Raw genomic sequence first — 27,345 nt, 5'->3', positions numbered from 1 at the left:
TTGTCTTAAACCTCTATATTTTTTTAAAGATCTTTCTATCCATCCATCCATACATCCATCTATATATATATATATATATATATATATATATATATATATATATATATATATATATATATATACACACACACACACACACACACACACAGTACAGGCCAAAAGTTTGGACATATTACTATTTGTTATGTTTTTGAAAGAAGTTTCTTCTGCTCATCAAGCTTGCATTTATTTGATCAAAAATACAGAACCTAATATTGTGATATATTATTACAATTTAAAATAATTGGTTTTCCATTTATTATACTTTAAATGATCATTTATTTCTGTGATGCAAAGCTGAATTTTCAGGATTGTTACTCCAGTCTTCAGTGTCACATGATCCTTCAGAAATCATTCTAATATGATGATTCATTTTCAAAGTTGGAAATTCAGAGTTGGCTGCTTAATATCATTTCATAACCTGTGATCCTTTTTTATAATACTTTGATGAATAAAAAGTAAAAAATAAATAAAAATAAAAATAGAAATCTTTTGTAACAACAATATACACTACAGGTCAGTAATTTGGGGTCAGTCATTTTTTTTTCTTTCTTTTTTTGAAATAAAGCAATAATTTTATTCAGCAAGGATGTGTTGAATTGATAAAATTGATAGTAAAGGAGATTTATATTATTTGAAAATATGTTTTTATTTTGAATAAATGCTTCTTTTGAACCTTTTATTCATCAAATACATTAGGCAGCAGAACTGTTTCCAACACTCATAATAAATCAGAATATTAGAATGATTCCGGAAGGATCATGTGACACTGAAGGCTGGAGTAACGATCCTGAAAATTCAGCTTTGCATCAAAGAAATAAATGATAATTTAAAGTATAATAAATTGAAAACCAAATATTTTAAATTGTAATATATCACAATATTAAAAAAAAATCTGTATTTTTGATCAAATAATGATGAGCAGAAGAAACTTTTTTTTAAAAACATTACAAATAGTAATGTGCCCAAATTTTTGGCCTGTACTGTATATATAATATACATTTTTTTTTTTTTTTTTAACATTAGGATCGGTGATGTCTACCAATTTGGCATCAGACGATGGCGGACAGTGGATTGCTTTTGAGCGTTAAACTCCGTTATTGTGGTGTATGTCCGGAGGATGGGCGGAGCTGAAAGGGCTTGAATAAGGCGCGTTTGTCTATAGATAAAACTACTAGAGTATAGAGCGCTGAAATATCATTACCACAAACTATCCTGAATGCTTGTGGCGTGATCCGTACTGCTGGTTTGACTCAGAAACAGTAAAATAGGGCTACCATTCTGTCTCACGGTGCCGCACTCAGCAACAGAAGATTTAATTGGCTCCACCTTAAAAACTGAAAACAAGTCTCTGCAGACAAAATGTTTATAAAAAAAACACTGAAACTTTCTGATATCTCATAAATCCTAAATTATTCTCTCTGACTAAGGGGCAAAATATAGTCTCTCAGATCAATATTCCACCAGCGCTGTGCTAAAATCTTCTATTAGCATGCTTAAGCACTTTCGCGTCTCTTTTTCTTGGGGACAAGTGTGCAAAAAGTGCTAATGCCCCCTTTTCTTCATTGCGATAACCCAACCCTCACCTCTCCCTCTCTTTCATCTTTCTCTGCCTCAGGTGATGATTGAGACAAGATGGTCTTCTATATTTAGTGGCAAAAAAGCCTATCTAAGAGAAACAAAAAAAAACATACCACCTTGTATCAATTAACCATTTCCTGATTTCTCTCAGTATATGGCAAAGTAGACTACCTGGAATCTCAAGGACAGACACTGTTCATCATGCGCACCATGGACTCATGTCTCACCGTGAGCAGATTGGCAGACTGAGCGTCTATGCAATCACAAATTGAGCACTGACCTGCAGTCTGACTATTTAATGGCTGATTGCAGTAATATGAATGTTTCTTCTAGAGTCACACAGAGCTGAGATTGAGGCTAATAGCGAGGGGACATGGAGTGCATAAAACATCTCGCCCCATGGAGGAAAGCTCAGGTCAGTCAGTGCAAACAACCATGGACTCCTTCAACCAAGTCCTTACGTACTAAAATGAAAGGATGCTAAAGGGGGGGTTTACAAAGCATTGGAGCAGTGAAGAGAATAGTACTATACATTTTAAGAGAGAGAAAGAAGAATCTTCTATCCTCAACTTTATGTGCTGTACCTTCTCTCTTCATGCCCATGGCCAAACACTTCTGATAGCGGCAGTACTGGCAGCGGTTGCGCTGGCGTTTGTCGATAATACAGTCCTTGTTGTCTCGACAAGTGTAGGTCAGGTCCTTACGCACAGTCCTCTTGAAGAAACCCTTGCATCCCTCACAGCTGTACACACCATAGTGTTTACCTGAAGAATAAAAAAGTGAAAACACAGAAGCCTTAGGAGTTATGTTCAGCTCTACATTTGTAATAATTTATGGATCTCGCTTTTGGGATTTGATCCCTCAACCTTTCAACTGAAGTAACTTCTATACAATCTTAATATTCAGAGACAACTGTAAGTATCCACTTGTGGTGTAAACAATGTAAAAATGTTGTCTGTGTTGCTTTCAAAATATTGCATCCCTGCTGAACAAAACACTACTTAAACCAATATAAGCTAGTCTTTTCCAGTCTGATTTCTTCTCTGGAAGAAAAGATCTCAGTAGCCCCTTCCAAGAAAAATAAAGTATAAATTTATGTTGTTTAGCTGGTCGACCAGTTGAAAAATTCCCAAAAAACCTTCTAAAACCATCCAACAGACCATCTTTACAAGGCTAGAAGGCCAGCTGGGACCAGAACAACCATTTAGATTGGTTTGTAAGTTGTTTTTTCCATCCGAACCAGCTCTGCACACCAACAACAGCCTAACAGTAGGCCTTTGGGGCTCAACTGTTTGTTTATGAGTCAAAATCTGCTATGGTGTGATTAAATCTAACAAATCATGTAAAAATGTATCAACTTTTATTGCAAAATTAAACATTTGATAATTGCCTAAATCTTTTAAACAACTGAGAAGATGGTGATCAAATTACATTTTATAAAAATAAACTGTCAAGTTTATAATATACATTATATCATATATATTATAACAGTGGAGTGAATAAGTGTTAATTAAATTAAGTTAATTAAATGTTGATGTTTTTAGTTCTAATATTCCAACCGACAGCCAGCCCAAGTTTTTGACAGACCTGTGAGGGGTGAACTGTTTGATTTTTGGGTAATTATAAAACATGCTGGAGAAGTTCAAAATGCTTCGAAATACAATTTTAACTGTCAAAAATGTTACCTTAAGATGTCAAAAATCAAGTAAATTTTTTACCAGGAAAGGGAAGGTTTTGATGTACAAAGCAATTTTTTTGTCTCTTGATTTTAATATTTTAATGAACAAACCTGTTGTGATAGTTAAAAATCACTTTAAAACTGTTGTTCCATTATTATCCATTATAGATTTTGACTCTTACACTGTGTCTACACTGGACCCGACAACTCGACCATTGCAAATAAACCAGCTTAAAGGGTTAGTTCACCCAAAAAGGAAAATTCTGTCATTAATTACTCACCCTAATGTCGTTCGACACCCGTAAGACCTCGGTTCATCTTCGGAACACAAATTAAGATATTTTTGTTGAAATCCGATGGCTTAGAAAGGCCTTCCAATGTCATTTCCTCTCTCAAGATCCAAAAAAGGCACTACAGACGTCGCTACAAAGCCCATCTCACTACAGTGGTTCTACAATCCTTTAATAAAGTGACAAGAATAGTCTTCTTTGTGTGCAAAAAAACCCTCAAAAACGACTTATATAGTGATGTGCTGATTTTAAAAAAAAATTCAAACCGGTATGAATCAGTGTTTCGATTCATGAACCAAATCATGAATCGATACACTGATTCATAACGGTTTAAACCTTTGTTTTGAAATCGGTCCATCACTATATAAGTCGTTATTTTGTTGTTGTTTTATGTGCACAAAAACGATTCTCGGCGCTTCATAAAATTATTGTAGAGCCACTGTAGTGAGATGGGCTTTGTAACGGTACCTTTTATGGGCCACATTAGGGTAAGTAATTATTGACAGAATTTTTATTTTTGGGTGAACTAACTCTTTAAACTGGTTTAAACTGGCCTCCTTGTTTAGGTGTAAACAGAAGACCAGAAAACCAGCTTAGGCTGTCTATCCCAACAAGCCCTGCAGAGCAACACTGGCAACATATGTACATTTGGGCATTAACTATCAGTTTGCACATATACTTTTGCATACAGATGTTTCTTGGTACCTGAGGAGCGGTCGCCGCAGATGGCACAAATGTGTTTGGTGAGGGAGAGGGGGGTGCCTGAGGGCTGGGCTGGCACCTTCATCACACCGTTGATGCCCAAGGGTGGCTTGATATCTTCTGAGCTACTGACAGAGTTCATGGGCGAGTTCAGCTGCAAAATATACGCAAACAAACAACACGTATCATTTAGACACGTCAACATATCATCTCTAAGGGCCTGGGTGAAAGCGAACCTGAGTTCCACAAGGCCCTGACTTTTCTGTCAATTACTTCAAAATGGAGCCAGACTCAACCTGATAGGTCAGCGTTGAGATTTCAGATTGATTTTGTGCCGCGAGGCCAAGGTTCTCTCATCTGATTTCGCACTCTCTCCTCCTTTCTCTCAATGTAAGTACAAGAAATGGATGCTGAGTGTGTCCCCAGCCTCATTTTTTCATATTCAGCACCAGCAGAGCACATGTTCTATGCTAGAATGGCGGTTATAAAATATTTAGCGGGACAGTGGAATAAAGACACGGTTCTGTTTCGCTCTCTTTCTAAAATGTGTCTGGCGGGCATCATCCAGATATTTATTGTCTCTCGCATGCGTATTTTAAAGTGAAAAGAACAGAGATAGTCCTATTACTGTGAAGATGACAGCAAAAAAAATTCTAAATTCATCACAAATGTTTATTATCCAATGTGAGCCAATGTTTTTATGCACATTTTAGTCAGTCCTTCCAAGATAATGACACAACAATTGTGCAAGAAGCAATCACAATAACAGATACATCCTGTTCATTTCACTCTACACATTCGTATTCAATTACACACTTTAATTATATCAGTCACACAAGGGTTTTGAGTAAATGAATGTTGCCGACAAGGGTAGACACTGCCTAAGGATCCAACAGGCTGTTCTAAAAAAAAAAAAAAAAAAACTGACAGATGCTATCTTGGCTTTAGGGAGTGAGAAAGTCAGTAAAAAGTAGCATGGTCTCCAAGTAGCGTGGTCTCTATGCATTGGTAACTGTGATAATGTAACTGTAATTTAATTTATTCTATAGTAGATGCTTTACCAGGGACAGATTTTTTAGGGCTCTTACAAGCGTGACAGACTTAGTAAAGGCCTTGGGACTGTGTGCTTGCTTGGCCACGAGACAGATACACTCATGTGAGAGCCTCCATAGTCGTTCTCATGCTTTAGCCAGAACACAGCTAGCAGTCAAACTATAGAGAGGGGCATGATAAAGACCCCATTTAGACCAAAAGGAGCATCGTCACTTCCCACTTCACACCACAGCTATGTGTTGATGTGAGTATGTGAGACATGCAGACTTGCTAGACTTCTGCAGAGTGCCATATAGCCAGAGGACACTGGACATAGACCACACCAGCACTATTGAATTGCCACCACAATGTAATTTTCTTCTTTTAAAAAGTTATGTTTATAAATGTTAACAAAGAATGCTAATTTCCCAGCTAGAATCTTTCTAGCCTCTAGTGTTGAGTGTCTTAAACACACAATTAAAGATTTTACACACTTAAAAATATCCAGTGATATTTATTTTTCTTTGTTTTCAATCCCACATCACATTTCATATTTCATCTCATATGTCAAATTTCAAATAAAACTTCAACATTTTTAATGTATTAATGTTTTCCATAAATTACTTTCATGTTTTAATATATTAAATATTAACATCAATATTAAATGCATTTAAAAATACTAAAAAAATGAAGGCATGATAAAAAAAAAGTCTGTTTTAATGTGACCTTCAGATAAATAAATAAAAATCCAATCTATTAGTCTTAGAAATAAAAAGTGTCCAAAGTTGTCCATTTTCAAATAGAAGTGTAGAAGTGTGAAGAGTTAAAGAAATGCCCACATGTGGAAAGACTTAATATAGTTAACAACCCTTACATGTACATGATTGCATCATCCCAAGAACATGTGCATGTGTTCACACGTGGCTGCACACACCCCTTTAACTCATGCATGGACACACACTGTAATGACACGGCCCACTGATGACCACAACATGCCCTGAATATAGAGACTGAACGCTGAAACTATCAGATCAACTGCACAAAAAAGACGAACCAAACAAACAAAAACACTCAAAGATGGGACTTTGTCAAAAACATGATTAACACTCCTCCTTTCATTCTGTATGATGATTCATTCTATCCATCAAAAAACTAACAGGCAAAACGCTGTGGACAAAAGCCCCTGTACTTCTACTTTGCTTGATTTATGATGTCAGAAATGGTCATTGTCCTTGAAAAACACTGAAGGCACTCAAGGCTGTAGGGGCTGTAACAGTGCAGCCCATTCTCATGGAAAGGTGTTAATGATGAGTGGGCAAAGAAAGGATGGGCGGCAGTAAATCACACATGCCATGCTTTATTTAGAGGCTGTCAGTTTATGAGATTTATAACGCTTTGTTATACATTTTTGTCTGTGTCTCTCCAATAAAAACCTTAAATATGCTCATGCTACCAGCATACAATAGTCATATGGAGAATTCGCCAAGAATGAATTGAGCCTGCTGCTAGAGCTATTTATTTGGACACACTGTCTGCATCAAATGCACGATTCACTAAAGGAATTATGCAAATTAGGTAACGGTGAAAATTTACCATTTTTTAAATAAATAAATAAATATATATATATATATATATATATATATATATATATATATATACACACACACACATATATATATATATATACATACATACATACATACATACACACACACACATACATACATACAGTATATACATACAAATATTTATTAAATATATACACGTATGTGTGTATTCAAATAGGCCTACATAATAATTATACACAGTACACACAAATATTTAACATTTTTGCAACACAAACTTTTATTCTGACTTTTAAATTACCGTTTAAATGCAATTAATCGCTTGACAGCCCTAAAAATAATGCAAAATAACAGAAAAAAGGGATCAAATTAAATAATAAAAGTCAATAAATAATAATTGGAAAATAACAATGCAGTGTTAACGTCACTATAAGCTTCCTGTAACTCAAGCAAATGTCAAGGTCATAGGTTCAATTCCAAGGGAATGCATAAACTGATAAAATGCACACCTTGAATACAATGTAAATTGCTTTGGATGAATGTGTCTGCCAAATGCATAAACATGAAATGCTAACTAAATCAGCATTTTGAGTTTTCATTAAAAAAAGAGAGAAATGCAATAAATGCTGAAGAGAATGACCATGAAAACATGCAGGTTTAAGATGAAATACTGCATGCAAAAGTGGCGCAGCTATGAATTTATCCTCTCACATTTGACCTCATGTACACATATGCAGACATTGTGTTAGTTAACAAATAAAAGCAGCTGTTAAAATGAGCCTACATCTCCACTTCATACCTCAGTTTCTTTTATGCTGGAACTCTGTAGTTTGTCTCTATCAGATGAAAAGTTGCACTATCAGAGGACTCTATCACAGTATGGCTATTTTAAACATGCAACTCAATCTGCCCAAACTCCCTCTCAATGCTGTGTTTGTGTGTAGGGGTGTATGTGTGTGTTACAGAAGGATTAAAAGGTCTCAGTTCTGTGACTGTAAATAGAATAATCCTCCCTCCCATACATGATCACACACTCTTCTTTGAGGGGTAGGGTGTCAGACAAGTGCCCCGAGTAAGAACGGCATGATCAGCCAGCCGTGCTGTGACACTTAAGCTGTACGGAGAGGAGGGGCATCCCAAAAGTTTAGACATGTAAACATGTACAATTTAAAGATGCATGCGCGCACACACACACACACAAAATATAGACAAGCTTGCATTTCTTTCAAGGTATAGCCTACATTTTGTCAGTTATTGTATTCCCTGGAAATCAAACCCATGACCTTTGCATTGCTAGCACGATTTCTGCTGTCTGAGCTACAGGAAAGTTCAAGGGCTCATACTACAGGCCTGCTTTAGGATTGGATATTGAGTTTGATTGACTATTTAAAGGTGTCATGAACTGGCTTTTTTATTTTTTATACTGTTGTCTGAGGTCAACTGATGAGGTTTGTGTGGTTTTTACATTAAAAAACATCATAACCAATTAGTAATAGGCTATTTTCTACACTGGTTTTGAGGCTCTCTCCTGAACGCTGGGTTTTGATGGGCGTGCAGCACCGGAGACTTGGAAGTAAACGCCCACGGCTAGGATTGGATAAGATTTGCATATTTAATGAGCTTTAGCTCCCCTGTCAGTTCACATGAGGGAGAGGAGAGATTGTTGTGAAAGCGGCAACCGGATTGATTCTCTTGATCCCAGAGCTCATAAACGTCTTTATCAAACAAACACAATGATTTATTTCTCATCCACCCGCAATTTTTTACACTATTATTTTTATATTACACATAGCCTGTACGATTGGTCGATATACGGACGTGTGTGCACGCCGCCCTTCAAATGTCAATTCATCTCAATTCATCACCCCTTTAAAGATAAAGTTAAAAAGTTGAAACTTGTATTATATACTCAAACTGGTTATATTAAAGGGGTCCTATAATGCCCCTTTTTACAAGATATAAATATCTTTTCTCCTTAATACCCCACAAAAATTGTCACATTGAGGGTGAGCAAAAATGTGCCTTTTGTGTGTAAATGCAAATAATTTTTTGGTGTTTTAAATGCAAATAAGCTGCTGCTCCCATTTCAAGAAGAGGGCGGAGCTTCAAGAGCTTGTGTTAGCAGCTCCGATTACCTCACACAGACAGCACTGAAGAAACTGTTCAGCCTTTCATGTTAAAATCGGATGGAGAGACTCAAGAAGAAGCGAAAACATGTAGAATGCGAATAGACGTTTCTGATAGGTTAGTTGACGAATTTAGGCAGCTGATGTGGAGTTACTATCAGCTTGCAACCTTTCTTGTAGTTATGTGGACGCTCAGTTTTTCCAGCCCTACATTTGGCCAGAATCTTGTGATATAGAAGATGAAATGCTATGCACAGCCTGTATTGGCTATGACTAAATGGCAAATACCAGACTAAGAATCACTCTTTTCTACTCCTCAAATACATACATTAGCCTTTTCAAACATTTTGTTTTTTGAGTAAAGCAAACGCTACAGTTTTTCAAAGAACCCGTTCTTTACTTACCCTTGCACTGCAAACAAGCAGAGAAATGTGTGCAGGACTTTATATAAGACTGAGACGGGTGGTTTTGCCTACCGTTTGAGGATCTACTGGATGTATGAGGTTTATTCAAGCTCCTGTATAAAGTGTAGGTTCAAAAAACAAACAAACAAAAAAACATACAAACTTCACGGTAAAGTTAGAAAATACTAAATCTGCTCAGAATGAAGCAATAGATCCCCCCCCCCCCAAATGACTCATATACTCCGGATATACTCCGAATTACCTATAATCTTCTCCTGTGAGCTATTAATCACAGTGAATGGATCAATGAATCAGTAACTTGTACTAAATAAATAAGAAAAAAAGGGGAAAAAATTGGACAATACATAAAATAAAACTAATAAAATGTATTTGTGAATGAGATCAAATGATCAAAGGTTCCCCTATTATGCCATTTTAAAGTTTTATCATTTAGTTTGGATGTCTCCTACAACAAATTTTCTCAGAAATTACATTGCACGACCGCAATGTTCAATGATTCTCAAACGACTCGATGGATGAATCAGTCTCTCTAAATCCCTCCTTTTTGCAAGCTACTCTGCTTTGATCGGTCAGACGGCCCAGTCTGTTGTGATTGGTCCGTGATTTCGGAAGCAAACTTCTATTACCATAACTGAACTCCAGCTCCGTCAGAAGGCTTCCTAAAGCTCAGCAATTGTACACACTATAAAGACAGTAACAATGTCAATTTTACTCCAATCCCAGCAAGAGACCGAATCGATGACAAAACATTGGAAGTGGGGATGCACGATATTGGATTTTTGACGATATGCCAATTTTTTTTAGCTTATTTTGGCCGATGCCGATACTGATGCCGATATATGTTTCTTTTTTCCCCTTTGTTTGGAAAAACAAAATTGAGCAAAACATTTTTTTTTTTCATTCTGGTTTCAGATTTCCGAGGTCTCCTTACTAAAAGGATTCTTGTTGAAGATAAATAAATGTTAATAAAGTTCTTTTTATGATAAGAGTATATTAAAAGCCCTGAAAATAATAATAATAAAGCCATTTCACCCGAGAGCAGCAGGCACTAGGACCTGGAGGAGGCTTCTGTTGCTGTGGAGGCTGCTGCATGCGCTAAAGAGTGGGGAGATGCGATTGGGCTTGTTTTGGGCTAGTTTTGTTGTGAAAACGTGGAAAATCTGCTGCTGACGGTCACGTCCTTCTGTTTGCGCATTCAGAAATTCAAGGCAGCATTTAAAAACAGTCTATATATATCACTTTACATGCAATGTATTTGCTTGTTTTTACTTGAAGAATGACTGCAGTGCTGTAGCACTCCTTGCACGCGTGAGTTATTGCAGGCGCATAATCAACACGTTTATCATATCTGCAAGGCAAATCGGCATAATTTTTTCATATCAGCCGATGCTGATTTTTATATTTTAAGCGTTTATCGGCCGATTCCAATGTCGTGCCGATAATATCGTGCACCCCTAATTGGAAGAACTAGTTATTCAACCCGAACCTTGAGCAGGATGTTTCTCAGTAATACACTACTCATTTTGAGGCATATTAAGAGATGTTTTAGCTGCAATTCCTCACCATCAGCATTAACAAGTGTCCGTTGGTCAACAAACCGTGTGTGTGTTTCTAATTTATTGCGGTGCACATGTGGGAACTGTTCCAATAACAGCGCATACGTTAGCCCAGCACAAACGTGAATGACTGATGTAACATTAAAGTTTGTAAAATAAATCTTGCTCCATCCTGTATCCGACTCAAACTAGTAAGAATTACAGTCATTCAGCATTAATAGACACAGTTTTGGTGAATAGCGGCCCACAGCTGATTTACAGTAAGACAGTATTTCAGTAAGACCATAATAACGCAAGTTAGCCGGTTAGCTAGAGATCTACACAATATGAGACACATTAAACACATTGTAGAGCAGGGCATCTTCTCAATGTGATGCTATCCAGTATCCCCAGGAATCAGCTGAAGAGTTTGAGGTGGTTCATGTTCTCCCTGGTGTCTGTGCATGCAATATGCTAATATTTCATCTTGATGCCACAGCAGAAAGGCCTGCAGTTCGTATGAAAAACGATTGGTTTAATTGACTCAGATTCGACTCTTACTTTGAGACAATAACTTTATATGATGCACTTTCAGATTTAAAACTTTGCAGGATGTTTTCATTCACTTAGAACTATGTTACAACACTACATGAAATGTAATTTTCAAAAATCCATAATAGGGGCACTTTAAAAACATGCATTCAATTTCCTCAATTTGCTTGTCTTTTTTGTGGTATTGTAATAAAAAAAAAAAAAATCAAGTCTTATTGGTTTGACGAATTGAGTAAATATTTCCCCCAGTGAATTTTGAGTGAGTTACACTTTTCATTATTTGCATGCATGTAAAAACTTGTTTTATGATTATGTGCCAAAGCTGCTGCTCAGAAGACAGAGAGACAAGTTGTCAGCACCTCTAGATCTGTATATCTGTGATGAAACGGATAACCGGGTCAGAGAGTGTTGACTCGGGAGAAAGAACAGAAGCCTTGACATTAAAAACTCACTAACAAAAGGAAGTCATGGCAGATCTAAGCATCAGATACTGCTCGACTTATCTCGCCAAGACTGTACATCCATCCAGCCTGTGCAAGTACGCTATAGATACTGACATTTCAGGTTGCCTAACATAAACTAGAGACAGAAAAAAGCTGTCATGAATTTTGTCTCTATTTTAACAACAGTCAAGCAATGTGTCACTCACACAAGCCACCGATATAGGCTTAGGGGCTATTCATACAGAATGTTCTTGACTTTAAAGTAACAAAATGGAATGCATGTATTAAAATATGTAAATATTTTTAACTTGATACTGCATTTGTTTTTAGTGCGAGATGCAAAAAGAACTGCCAGTGGCATCAAAAGAATAAAAAACAGTCAAAAACGCCTCTCTAGTGCATTTTACTTAGACAAACAGCATAAAAGTATGCAAGATTAATGTGTAAATTATACATTCACATTCAACGTATTATGGATTCCTGTTTTTTTGTCTTGTTTCTTAGTGTAACGCTCAAGTTTCGCCCCTATGGACTGCAGGTTCAGTCTGGAACTTTAGACTTATGGATGTCCAAAACACATGAATCCGATTTGGCTGCAGGATTCAGTCTTGAACAATGCTTAAGGAGACATATATTCTCCCAAGAATGGATACATTTTATGCAATACGAAACGCATGAATGGCAACCTGGCAAGGCAAAGTCGATGCACATCACACAAAACACAAAGAGAGTAAGAGCATAAATCTGGAACCTTAGAGGAGCTTAGCTGTTCTTACCAAGTCGAAAAACAGACTTCCCTCCAAAGGACACTTCAAAGGGTAACCCAAATCCTGCAGCAGCAACCTTTAACACACGCTCTCTTCTCACTGCCAGCAAGCAACTTCACGCTGCAGCAAACTGGAGTGCACTCGACTAGAGTGGACTTCAAATAAAAAAAGTCAACATTTGATTCCACTGTTAAGTATATATATATATATATATATATATATATATATATATATGCATATACCATGCATTGCAGTGATTTGACCACATTGAAATGGAGTAAAGGCAACTTTTATTCAATTGCTAATTACATTAATTCATTAAAATTATCATATAATAATCAATAATCACTTGTCATATATACAACCCATGTGCACACTGAAGCATTGCGCAGGGATATCATAATTATGAATGACTGCCATACAAACAATTGTGATCAATAATTTCATTTTTTTGTTTTAAGTCATAAGGAGTTTAAGCACTAAAGTATGTATTCGTCTGTTAAGACTTTTAAAACTTTTACTTAAATCATAAATATAGCCACACGTGGCGATAAGGCGATAATCGGGGTCCAATGACTAGCAATCCAATTAAAATGTATCTTATTCAAAAAGTCCATCTTGAATCCTCATTGGTTTAAAGAAACGAATTACATCATCAACACACACTTGTATTGAAAAGGTTAATTGACATTCAAAGGAAATCATTTCCTCTTGCTGTTAGATAGATCAAAAGAGAAGTAAAAATGTCATAATATCATATTAGTTATGTGATCACAATATATGTGGTGTATGCGTGGATTAATTTTAAACATTTAAATTTAGAGGAATCACATGTCATAGGAAGAAAAAAAGAAAATCAGTACAAGCACAATAAGGTTTCAGCATATTCAGTGCTTGTACCCCTAATAATAATAATACTTTTCTAATACTAAATTATAAATAAATAACGCATCTTTTTCAATTTCTTAGATCTCACCCAAACTTAGGTCTGTATAATTATAATACCTATTATAATGACTTTACAAATGGCTCATTTATTCAAACATTCATAGCCAGGATTGTCCACCGAGAGGCTCCTCACAAAAGACCCCAACTCCAATCCACACTTGGCTGGGATGTGTACGTCGGCACGAGGAAAAGCTCCGCTGATAACGCTGACCTTATCTGTCTCTCTAACCACTGCAGGGCAGCAGGGCGATCTCCTCTGCCTGATAACCCACTCAACATCTGACCTCCGATCTTTCACACCCATTACTCACCCTGAGTGTGACCTCATAGAGGCCGCTGTCAGTAGCGGTGTGGGAGACACATTTGGAGCCATCCCTGTGGATACTGCTGTCAGCAGCAGTAAGTTAGTCCTGTTTTGCATCAGCCCTAAAGATGAGAGTCGATGTCATTTGGGTTCTTGCAGTGAAATGACAGGGTGTTCGACTCTTAAACATGCATCACTCAGACGGATCTAAAGGCAGTTTTGGAAGCCTGGTCCATTAGAATCATATCATAATGCAAACTCATTTTCTTTATTTGTATTTCCTTAATCCTTAAAACAATGTATAACGTATATTACGTTATTACATTTCATTGTATATTATTGCATGCGTTATATTACAATTGCATGAATGATTGTTTTTCAGCCAATTGGTAAATAGATTATTTGAAAGATATAAAAGTTTCTTTATTAACTCTTTCCCTTTCCCTGAGTTTTTGATAACTTTCACAAAAAATTCATGGGCCCCAAAAAATGTTGTTGCCTGAAAATCTGAACATGCAATATAGCAAAAGAAAGAACAGAATCTCACAGAATAAAAAAAAAAATGTATTCTAGATTACTGCATTCTTATTTTATCAACACAAAAGCACATTTTTGTCAAAGACTACATTCAGATTGGATTTAGAATGATAATCAAAACATAGATGGAGTAGCAATCCACACCCCCAAAACTTGCACAGTCCTATAGCTTGTCCTGAGTTGACATATAAATCAAAACTGCCTAATGCTACTAAATGATATGTTGTTTAATGTTGATAATTTTACATATTCATCTTCTTACAAATTATTTGCTTGTTTCTGCATCTTCTTCACATGTGTTTCAGAAGATACTCTGTAAAGTACTCTTTCAGAAGATAGCTTTCCCTATTTTCTGAAATCTACCTATCTTCCCCTATCTTCTACGGCATTACAGTGAAAACACTGTATGTTTAGACACGTGCACATACATGCATGCACAATGCAAGCATGAATTATCTAAAAACATGTCTCTTTCTATACACTCCTGAACAAAATCTTAAGACCAGGGGATGCATTGCAAGTTTAACACATTTCGCACTAGTGGATCATAACCGGGTTGTAAGCTCTGCTTCAAAATGCCAAAAAAAGAAACAGGAGCAAGAGACAAAAAATAGAGAGTAGGCAATTTATTGAAAACTGCATTTAAACTCAAACAGGCTGTTTATCAGCTGATCAAAAGTTTAAGACCATAGCCATAAAAAATATGGCTTTCATGTCATTGTCCTTCAAGCGGTCATACTGTCAAGATGTCCTGATGGCAAAGGCAAAAAGGCTTTCTATCTTTGAACGTGGCAGGATTGTTGAGCTGCACAAGCAAGGCCTTTCGCAACGCGCCATCGCTGCTGAGGTTGGACGCAGTAAGACAGTCATTTTACATTTCTTAAAAAATCCTGAGAGTTATGGGACAAAAAAGTCAAGTGGTAGACCCAAAAAGATTTCATCTGCACTGAGCCGCAGGATCCGATGGGTTGTCCGTGAAGACACAGGTCGCTCCTCAACCCAAATTAAGGCCCTTACTGATGCTGACTGCAGCCCAATAAACATAAGACGTCATCTGCTAGAGAAGGGCTTCAAGAACAAAAAACATCTTCAAAGCCATGTCTCCTCCCATGACAAAAAACTTGCCCGTTTAGAATTTGCAAGGGAGCGCCAAACTTGAGACATTGAAAAATGTGGAAGAAAGTTTTATTCTCTGACAAGAAAAAATTTAACCTGGATGGCCCTGATGGCTTCCAACGTTACTGGCATGACAAGGAGATCCCACCTGAGATGTTTTCTACGCGGCACAGTGGAGGAGGCTCCATCATGAGCTTGGGTGCTTTTTACTTCAATGGGAAAATGGAGCTTCAGGTTGTGCAGGGGTGTCAACGGCGAATGGCTATGCGGATCTGTTGCAGCGGGCATCCCTCCTGACCGAGGGCTCCTGTCTGTGCGGTAATGACTGGGTCTTTCAACAGGACAACACTGCAATTCACAAAGCCCCCCTGAAGAAGGACTTCTTCCAGGAGAATAACGTTGCTCTTTTGGACCATCCTGCATGTTCCCCTGATTTAAATCCATTGAGAACATTTGGGGATGGATGGCAAGGGAAGTTTACAAAAAGGGACGTCAGCTCCAGACTGTGCATGCCCTTCTTGAAGCCATCTTCACCAAATGGAGCAACGTTCCCACCAGCCTCCTGGATACAGTCGAAACAAGTTTTTGAAGTGATCAACAAGAACGGTGGGGCTACTCACTACTGAGTCCTTTTTTGACACTTTAAGTACTGTTGTGCATTTATTTTTGGGCTATGGTCTTAAACTTTTGATCAGGTGATGAAAGGCCTGTTTGAGTTTAAATGCAGTTTTCAATAAATTGCCAACTCTCTATTTTTTGTCTCTTGCTCCTGTTTCTTCTTTTGGCATTTTAAAGCAGCTCTTGCAACCCCGGTTATGATCCACTAGTGTGAAATGTGTAAAACTTGCAATGCATCCCCTGGTCTTAAGATTTTGTTCAGGAGTGTATATGGATAAGTCTGATGTCATGTCATGTCTGTCAAAGCCAAGCAGGCTGCATCATACCCTTCAAGGCCAAATGTAAATGATCTGCACAAATTTAAGATGACATCGGTGACCAACCACTATCCTGCAGCCTCCTGCAATTCCAAGCCCTGGGTCAAGTCAATAAAAGAAAGGCAGATCTTTTACCCACTTCTCCGTTCTGTCTGGCTCCTGCTGCGCATGATGTCTGTGCTTTGGTAGACTGCGCTGGGCCAAGACAGATTATAACCGTAGAGCTGTTTCCTCTGAAGAAATGTTGTATGTTGTAATAATTGCCTGGAGCCGAAACAGCTGTCAGCATCCAGAGCTAATCTTCAAGAGTGGATAATCACTGGAGCGCTGCGTTTGCAACAATTGCCATGTGCATGCATTGTTTAACCCATAACGAAACATGGATATTTGTAAATGCAAATTCTTTAAAAAAAAACAAGTGAATACTCTGACACTTCAAAACAGAGGCCTTAAAAACCCCAAAACAAACCCACAAACCCACACAACAAAATTGCGTTTCAAATATCTAACAGTCTGGCTGTGCAAAAGTGCAAAAAAACAAGCATTTAGAGCAAACAAAACGCAAGTAAAGGCACTGTCCTTGAGCTCGCCAGATAATGCCTCCACTAATTTCAGGGTTTTATTTGAGAAATAAACCATTAAAGCTGAGAAATTTATCATCAGTTTTGTGTTCGAAGGCTTTTGTGTACAAGTATCAAGGTTGCAAGGAAGCAATTAACAGGCAAAATCTGCAGGTCCTATGGCATGGACTCTTCACAGCGTCTGAGGATATATAGCTACAGGTAAAGAGAGAGAGAGAGAGAGAGAGAGAGAGAGAGAGAGAGAGAGAGAGAGAGAGAGAGAGAGAGAGAGAGAGAGAGAGAGAGAAAGCACTTTAGAGGACAGAGAGAGAGAGAGAGATTTTTGGTGAAGTGCATTGTGTGTCTCTCCACACTGAGCAAACAATTCTTTTGTGCACCAACATCAAAATCCTCTTTTCTGCCTCTTTAGAAAATCCACTGCAAGCAGAACCCCTTTGAGAACATTTGAAACAACTGTTATTAAAAACACTCTCCTCCAATCACACACTCAGTGCGCTGTTAACCTTAAGAGCAGTTTACTTCTGCTTTTTTCAATAGAAGTCTAGAAGTTAGAAAGGACGTCACAGTGCACCAAGGTTTGGGTTACAAAAGTTTCAAGGGAGCTGCCGTGTCCTTCTCCTCTCTGTCTCTCTTAGTAAGTGTGCACTTTGGCGCACAAAGCCTATTAACAACAGTCGCCAAGAGTTTGTGCCACTAATGTGATGTTTGTGTTTCATATTGCATAAATATATCAGTTTAGATCTAAACTTTGCTTAAACTTTCGTTAATAGGGGCTAATTGTTTTAGAGACTGAGCTGTACTGTAAACGCACTTCAGTGCCAAACAAACCAGGCGGTCAGATTAGAGACATGCATAAAGCATGATGGTATACTCTCTGTCAGAATGTCATTAAAAAGCATTAGGCTTTTTTTTTTTTAAATAAAAAAATAACAACAGGTCCATGTTTGTTACAAATTAAATCACATAAAATAAAAAGACACTAATCTAGATATTTTAATAATAAAAACAATTAATAAATATAGAGTTAAATATCTGACAATATCTATAATGATAATATCTAGAGAACAGAATTAATAACCAAAATAAAAAAATACATATAAAGTATGTTATATGTAGAGATAAGAAATAATCTTATCTCTAATGTTTTATTTTATTTTATTTAAAATAAATTTAATTCAAATAAAATAAATATCAGTAATATATAGATTAGAATATCATTAACCCTTTTGAAAAGAAAAAAGAAACAAATAAAAGACTAAAGGTAATTTCAGCAACTCTTACACCAACCACTCCAGCTGTATTTACAATATTTTATCATTTCTTTTACTATTAGGTAACTATAGTAACTTTTTTTACTATTAAGTTACTAGGAGACTTGCCATTTTGTGACATTTGGGGTTAATTTTCTACTCAAAATGACATTCATACTTAAAAAACCATCCATCGAATGTTACCGACACTGTGTATTGTTTACCAAATATTGAGATCTCTGTGTTCAGGCGACTCGCTACTTCTAATACATAGATATGGTGTCTACAATATCTATTGTTATTTACTGAGATGTTTCTAAGTAAATCATACACTTTAAAAGTGTGGTTTAGTTGTTTTGTAAAAAAAAGCATTGCAAAGGAAACTTCAAATAAGCAGAAATTACCATTTACCGACCAAGTTAAAATGACTTATTTTCATTTTGTCAAGTTTCGTAAGTTTACTTACTCCATATGTGAAAATTACTCAAAAAATATCCGTGCAAAACTTGTACCCCCCCTTTCTCTTTCTTACAGGCAGTGCACAGGTTTACAGGCAAAATCTGAAAGTAAATAAAACCGAAACTTGAAACATGATCTGTCTCTTTTATAATTTTGTTCTCTCTTTTCCCTCTTCCCACAAACCTTGGGATCACATTTGAATGTGAAATAACAAAAGAGGCATATTTTCCTCATTAGAGGCCCTGTGAAAGCATCCCAAGTCAAGGCCAGATATTGTATTCAATCCGGCTCCCCTCACAGGCTTCAGAGAGCGGAGCAAACACTCGCCTGAAGAGGTCCTCGATTTGACAGAATTTAGAGGTACATTATTCTCCATATGGCCTGCAAGTTAACTAGTACTACTGGCTGCATTTGCTATATAGCAAATTCATATAATCAGGAATATTTCACATTAAATCAGCTATACTAGTGGATATGTATGGTATGCTGTTGAATAACAAAGAAATTATTCCTACTCATCCCTCCGTTTTCAAATAATTATTGTTACAAAAATATTAGTGAACAATACAGTAGATAGCCAATCCATTGACAGGAATGCATTTACAATATAAATGTAAAAGTGAATACTGAAATTGTATTTATATAGCACTATGCTAGACAACTGTCACAGCATATATAAAAAAACACAAAAAAACAACAAAACAAATGTAAACAAAGACAAAGCAAATAATCTTGGGTAGATGCACCACTGTCAATATTTTTTTTTAACTCTTATTGCAGTCCAAATTGATCAATAATACAATAGATGCCTGTCCAGCTGATCTGAGAGACAGAGCACAGGGTTACGACCTCCAGCACAGATTGACAGGTGGCACCACAGGGGTCATGGGATCAAGTACTTGCTGCTATTTAATGAATCACAGAACGCCAGTGAAGGCAAGATGACAGCTCTTCCTCACTAGACCACAACCAAACTTGCATCTAGGGCCACAGCGGCCACATCACAAAACCAAAAATGTGTGACGTGGGTACAGTAGGTATGATATGACTAAACAAAAATAAACAAAAAAAATCTAATAAATCAAATACACCAGATTTTTGCCATTCTCTGCATGTCTGAGAGTCTTCTTTTCAGAAGAGAAAACTGAAAAAAGTCCTCTCACTAAAAATTTGTATGAACATTTGATTCAACAATTGAGACAAAAGCAACAACAACAAATTTCAAAGAAATGGAATAAGTCCTTGAACAAAGGGAGGTTAATATCAAAAGTAGCAGCCAGTATGTGGTGTGACCACCAGCTGCTTTAAGTACTACAATGCATTTCCTTCTCAAGTCATTTGCAAGTTTTTGAACATGTCTGCGGGGGACACATGGTTACACGTGGTTTGGCACTGCAAGGGCGATCAGCTGTCCTTCCTGTCTCCCTGAAGCTTTTCAGAGTCAGAAGAGAGATCTTTTTAATGTCCTAAGTTACTGGAACTGTGACTTTAATTGTCTACAGCCTGTAAACTGTTAGTGTCTTAAGGACTGTTCCACAGGCATTTTGTCGTAATTGAGTATCATTTGCATGATTTCTGTCAGTCTAAGCATCAAGAGCAAGAAGACTGGAACTGCGTGCATATAAAGAGCCACGCAGACAGTGTGTGAACACCCAAACCAGTTTTCTTCTATTTTGAGCTTCAACGGACACAAAATTAAGTCTTGGCGAGTTTCCTCGCAAACGGGAGCTTCAGTTTTTTTTCCAATTGAGGGAAAAAAGGATGTGTATCATTATATTGGATCTTTGCATTCGTCTTAAAGGGGTACTTCAGCACTGGGAAGATGAATCTGTATTTAAACTGGGTCATCAATGTAGTAGAAATGTGAAATTATTTTTGAATTTGGTGCCTTCTAGACTGAGAAAAGACATAAAATAGGGATGCACCGAATATTCGGCAACCGAAATTATTCGGCCGAAAATAGCCAAAAAAAGCACTTTCGGCATTCGGCCGAATAAGTAAAAAGGCCGAATAATTTTGGCCGAACAATGACGTTTTTAATGACGCGATCAAAAAGTAACCCACGTAGAGTGAGAGCTGCGTGCTTTATGCAGCAAACATGTCAGCAGTGTGGAAGCACTGTTTAGTGCTGAAATTTAGTGCTCATGTCATCGATGAGAAGAGGAACCGACTTTCATGTGAGAAAGCAGAGAAGCTACTTTTCATAAAGAAGAACCTGCCACTTTTCCTGAAGAAGTAGGCTAAGTAGGCTTATGTCTAAGACAGTTATTTATTTGTTGTGGGTTCATCCACATTTTTTGCACTATTCAATGCACATTAGTTGTTGTAGACATACAGAGTTACATTCTTTCAGCAGTCAGTTATAGGCCTAACATAGGCTATTCAAGAAGGGGGGCTTCAAAGATGGCCAAATAAAAATATTTTTTTTTATTTTACTAATTATTTATTTTAAGTTATGTTGTGCTTAGTTTGTATAATATCTGCTGGAATGTTAAAAAAAATTCAGTGTTAAATAAATATTTTGAAATTGTATTTTTGTTATTTGATTTATTTCTCTGAAAAGCAACACAAAATAGTAAAAAGCAAATTTTTAATTATTGTAATGGTAAAAAAAAAATGCCAAATAAATGGAAAAAATGCGAAACACCGCGTTCGGTATTCGGCCTTCGGTCTTCGGCCAAGCATTTCATTATTATTCGGTTTCGGCTTCGGCCAAGAATTTCATTTCGGTGCATCCCTAACATAAAATGTATTTTTATCTCATGGGGATGAAAAGACTACAATTCCCAGAATGCTTTGCTGCCCTGTTAGGCCATTCCCAAAGCCACCTACTGGATTACTATGACTGAGTTGAAGACACTACAATTAAAAACTCAACGTGTCTATTCAATATAATGAGTGAGTCACCTCGCGAGTATCCCAGCTCTGAGCACTAACTGCAGGAGTGAGATAAATGAGCTGATGAGATCTTGTGATGAGAGCTGAGGTACTCATGACTACACTCGCGGCATTCATTCACAACTATTTCAGTCTGGCACGTTTCAGTTCATGCCTTTGCAAGCTTAACTTTCATAGAAATTAATTTGAGAAGTTAAAAGACTTACATTGCTCACCATAGCTCCTATTAAATGAGTGCCTGTAGCTGCCAGCTGAGCTGTGAGTGTAATCTCCCATCCCCCATGTGCGGGTTCAAAACATGCGGAAATGGCTCCCTCTGCTGGCTGTAGTCTTTAGCCTTTGGCCAAACATTCCTCCTATGATGCAAATATCGTCAATTTCCATCATAGGAGGAATTTTTCCAGAAATAAACTGCATAAATCTCTTGTCTCAGGGGGATATGAGGGGAAAAGCACAATCATTTGAATATACTTCAGGGTTTCTACTGATACAAAGCCATATGCTAATCGCTGAAGTAACCCATTAAAGTGACAGCAGACTAATATATCAGCAGCTGTTTGCCACCAATGTTGATCAAACAACAACAGAGAAAGAGAAAATCACTTTTGCAGCTTTAAGAAAAATACATTGTATTAATTATTTAATTATAGCAATTGTACTTAATTTATAGAGTGACGACTGTTCTACTTAACAGTGTATTAACTCTAATTTTTTCCAATATCAGCCCCATATATAAAACATAGCCCCTATAAATGGCTTTAGTGGAGTTAGCTTCTTTTATTAGAATAATGTAGTATAGCTAACAACTTTTTCAAGACTACTTTGACAATACTTTAACTTCTTTAAAATAATAGGAGCTTGAACAGCTTGAAAAAGGTTTCCTCAACACTGATAATGACTTTCCAGTAACAACTTCCAGTCTTCCAGTACAGTACACACTGAACCATAATAAGCCATTTAGGCTGGATCGAGAGTTAGCAAATGTTCACGGATTCTTCTGGGGAGACAAAAAATGGCATATCCCCTTTCATTGTAGCTGGAAGTGTAAACCGAACCACGCTCTGCCTAATGTGTCCCAGCTGCTGGGAGACAGCAGGGTCTGTGCTGTGCTGGGGCTGGTGGGATTGAGGTCTACAAGCGGCTGACAGCGTTTGTGCCTGTGTGCGCAAGAGTGAGTCACTGCAGCTATCGCTGTTGGTCCTCTCTGTCAAAACCAACCTCCCCAAGTGAAGCCAATCCGAACGTTTCAAAATAAAATTAAGAGAAAAATCCATGAAAGCCACAATCCAACTCAAACAAATGTGTATTGTAAATGCTTTCCAGCTCCATGGGATGGTGGATGCTGTTATGATTTGAAACTGTACACATACTAAACACAGACACACAAAACCAGACAAAACAAAAACCTATTGTTTAACATACCGTATTACAACATATATACATATAAATATAATATGAGATTAAGAGCACTCATATGTCACAGGGGCAAAAAAACTAAAATAAATGAAGAAAAAATGTAAAAAAAAAAAAAAAAAAAAAAACTTTTTAATTATAAATAAAAAAAGTTAGTATATAAATGAGTGATTTAATATCAATTTAGTGAAAAATTACATTCTTTTAGTTCTTAACTTAGTATCTAAGGGCTGCATGTAAATAAAAAAAGAGCAAGTGTTTACACTTGTTGGTGCTAAACAATGACTGCTTGCTGTTTGTATGTTTAATGTTGGGGAATTGTGTGCAGTGCATGGCTGGGCGGTTGATGCCAGTGGGGTGCCTGTTCTGGATCCTCTGAGGTTAAATACAGAGGGACCGATTCGCAACCCTGTTCCACCCGGCTGGGCCTGAAAACAGCCAGTCAGCCGAGCGCTAAACATAAGTGACAAATGCCGTCTGACTCAAATCACCTTCCATCAGACCCCATGACTGCCTCCCACCCAGAGAGAGCGAGAGATGTCAGAACGCTGCTGTGTAAAGATGGCACATCTAAATACTGTAAGCCAATGCAATAACCAAATCTGCTCTCAAAGTTTCAACATCTGTAGAGTCCAGAGAATTGACGCTCCAGATACAGATGTAACTGATCATGACAAGATGGAAACTAATGTATTAAACAATATATTTGGTGTTTGGATTACTGGGTGGAGTCTGACAACTGTTGCTAACAAATAACAGCAGGAATAAAGACACCATGAACAATGTTTTCCGTCCTGTGTCAATGCACTAAAATATTTTGATGGGACATTTAATTTTTTAGCTATAAATTTTAATCTATAAATATACTAATAGGCCTGTCACAATAACACATTTTGCTGGACGATAAATTGGCCAAGAAATTATTGCGATAAAGGATAATATTGTCGTTCTGAGACCATTTTCATCTAAAATAATGATAATGGGATAATAATGCAGGTACACCTTTTCAAAGATCAATTAACTTTTATTTCTAAAGACTATTTAACACTAAAAATTAAAAACATTTTAAATATCCACAATAAATGAACAAAACAACAGAAAATAATAAAAACAATGGACTGACTCTCAGTCTGTTAACAAAAAATGCACTTGAATAAATAGCAAAAACAATAAATAAAATGGAGGAAAACTGCAACGGATGATTGTGTTTTAGGTGCATAATAGGGACGGCACGGTTCACAAAACCCACAGTTCGGTTCATATCATGGTTTTAGGGTTACGGTTTTCGGTTCTGTACATTTCTTGTTGTTGTTTTTTATTTTAATCGTTAAAACTCCAAAAATGTACTTGAGTAAATTATATATAGCTTAATTATCCACAGTTTAGCTAAATTTTATATATAGCTAAATTTATCCACAATTTTTTTTTATATCATGTGATCATGGACAAACTGAACTTGTCTGAGGACAGCTAGGTAAGATTTTGTTACAGCAAGAGAGAAGACATTGATGACATGCTTTTCATTTATTTAGCAAAAAAGGAGAATGTGTATTGCTATCTCTACAGGAACATATGTGCCTTTTTAGCACAAAGATTGAACTGAAGAATTGACTTACATTTATCAAACTGCAAACTTCAGTGTAGCTTTAAGCCTTGTTTATACCGGCGCGTCCGCACGAGTGCGAGGGTGCGCGTGGCAAAAATGACATCAACGCGGAGTGCGCAAGACCCCATTTTGCTTGGCGGTGTCAAGCGGCAACCTCCAGCAATCTCTCTTGAAGCCAATACGGAAGTAATGTAAGCTGCAATTCATTGACTGGGAGGCTCCAGAAGGAAGCAGAATCTCATTGAGCCCCATGTTAAAATTCCCAACTTTACAGCAGAAAAAAAACACGCTTACAGCCTGGTACAAATTGTGTTTTTGGCCTATATGGCTAATTTTGACCTTCATGACAACTCTGAAGGGGGTGAATTTTTTTATACCTCATTCGTTTACGTTATGTAAAGCCTTAAAGTTCTGCATAATTAAGGGCATGGTTACTTTGAGTGACAGGTGGATAGCCATTTTAGGTCGAGCAGTTCGGTCTGGCCTTGCTCCATAGAGGAGTAATTATCCCCGAACAGAAACTGTTCGGACCAATGAAATCATTAGGGCGGGCTTTAGACGATGACGGACAGAGGATCAAGGGTAACGTAATCATGCACGTCATCAAAGGGGCTTGGATTATATTTGTTCAAATCCTAAACGGAGAGTTTGTTTGTATAATGCCTTTATATATTTACCTTCACAATTTCTCTCAGAAGTGATGATCATGTTGGGTAAGTACTCTGTGTATCATTAAATTATTATTATTTTTTTACCACACTGGCAAAGATCGTTTATTCAAGCCTGATTCCAGCGCGAGTGCAGACAGGGTTGCCAAGTTTTTACAACAAAATCTGCCAACTACTAGCCCTAAACAATAGCTTCTCGGGGGGTTCTCCGGGGGGAAAATGGCGTCCCTTCGTTGCTCTGATTGGTTGTAGGTCTATCCAATTGAGGTCTTTTCTGGTTCGGTTGAAACACGCCTCATAATCACAGCCCAATGGAGCAGTATCAGACTCATATTCTGACTAGAATTGAGTAGGACCACATCAGCGCGGATGCAGATTTGAGTGCTGCAGAGTGATGATTGTACTTTTAAAGGTTAACTTCTGTCCCTAAAGTCTTTGGTTTAAACAATCGAGATTGTGATCTTTTAACGATTAATCGTGCAGCTCTAGATCGCAGGATGTGTGAAGTACAGGGATTGTATTCGGACCAGGTACCACGGGTCGAAACACATGATTCTCGAGTTAATTGCAAAGTCTAACCATAAAAGAAAGAAAGTTCATAAGTTGCAATTAATTTTTTGTCTTAAACAGAACTTTGCGAGGTATGAATCTGATATGTAGATCAGACTTAAAAAGCCCTAAAATAAAGTGTAACCTCAGAAATTAACAAAATCCACTTCCACTTATAACGCTATAATATAAAATGAGCAAAAAGGCCTGATGAAAAAACACAGTAGTTATCAATGAGAAAAAGGATGTTTTTTTTTTCTCAACAAACAAATAAGTGTGTGAATTTGAGAACTGTTTCACTCATGTGGTTCAGGCTTTCAAAGAAAACTAGGACACTGCCAGCTTTGATGTCTTAATTGTGAGCCTTTTTTTAAATAACAAAGAAATGTGCAGGCCTATTTATGGAACAAAAGACAGATTGAGCGAGAGAATTGTAAAGAGAGAGAGCAAGACAGACTGGATGAGTTAAACTGAACGATTTGCAACAATGTTTAATTATGAAACGCGAATCCAAGCGCTTCTTTAAACACAGCTCTAAAGGAGGCACTCAAGACTGTGGCTCTACCTGTGGGCTGACGCTGGGGCCGTAGCCCATCCCTGGTGACCCCATGGAATGTGGCCCCATGGGTGAGCTGATGACAGAGAAGGGAGAGCCCAGGCCGTTCATGGGCGAGCTCAGAGTGCTGATGGGGGAGTGAAGGGACCCTGAGTGGCCTAAAGAAGTTGGGCTGAGCAGTGACGGATGCATCCCCCGGTGGGACATGGGCGAGCTGAGGGGCGAGGACATCACCTGTCCGGAGGAGTCTGTGAGGAGGATAGTAGAAGGAAGTAGTTAGAACATTTATATAGCTAGTAGCCAAAAAAAAAAGAAAAAAAAAGAAAAAGAAAAAGAAAATATTTCAACTTTCCAAGTATTATGGCTCAAGACCGGCAGCTACAAACCCATACACAAGAGAGACAGAGAGAAAGAGACAGCTCTGCTGGGAACTTTTCACCCGCTAGCTGAACCTTACAGTGCATGATTATTTTGAGAAAGTAACAAAAGACAGGCAGTCACATTATCATCTAGCGCAGAGGTCAACAATTAGCGGATTCTGAATCATTTACCATAAATTAATACAATCAGAAGCATCCTTCCTCCACATGCAGCAACCAAGCTTCTAAAGACAGGATAAAAGGCAGTTTTCATGCAAAAGGAGATGCTAGTTATGATGATTTAATGACTGTTGTGGCAAGGAAACTGTAGCTGTTTTTGGTTGCTCTCTGGTGGTTTGTAAAACAGCTTTATATTCCCATTTATTCCCATTCAGAGTAATTTATATTGTGAAAATGGATTTAAAATTTAG

At 37.4% G+C, this 27,345-nt stretch overlaps 1 protein-coding gene across 6 annotated transcripts in view; it reads right to left on the bottom strand.

Moving 5' to 3' along the window:
• The window catches only part of rxraa (retinoid X receptor, alpha a), a 244,571-nt gene that overhangs the window by 19,539 nt on the left and 197,687 nt on the right, over nt 1-27,345 (bottom strand). For all 6 annotated transcript variants that reach the window (XM_067424622.1, XM_067424623.1, XM_067424628.1 and 3 more), the window contains 3 exons: nt 26,565-26,803; nt 4,294-4,444; nt 2,205-2,384 (listed from right to left, as the gene is read on the bottom strand). In XM_067424622.1, coding sequence (XP_067280723.1) covers nt 2,205-2,384; nt 4,294-4,444; nt 26,565-26,803 — 570 coding nt within the window. The remainder of the gene's footprint in view (nt 1-2,204; nt 2,385-4,293; nt 4,445-26,564; nt 26,804-27,345) is intronic.

The sequence above is a fragment of the Pseudorasbora parva genome, chromosome 18 (assembly GCF_024679245.1).
Source record: "Pseudorasbora parva isolate DD20220531a chromosome 18, ASM2467924v1, whole genome shotgun sequence".
Lineage (NCBI taxonomy): Eukaryota > Metazoa > Chordata > Actinopteri > Cypriniformes > Gobionidae > Pseudorasbora > Pseudorasbora parva.
This window is presented reverse-complemented; position numbering and strand designations above follow the sequence as displayed.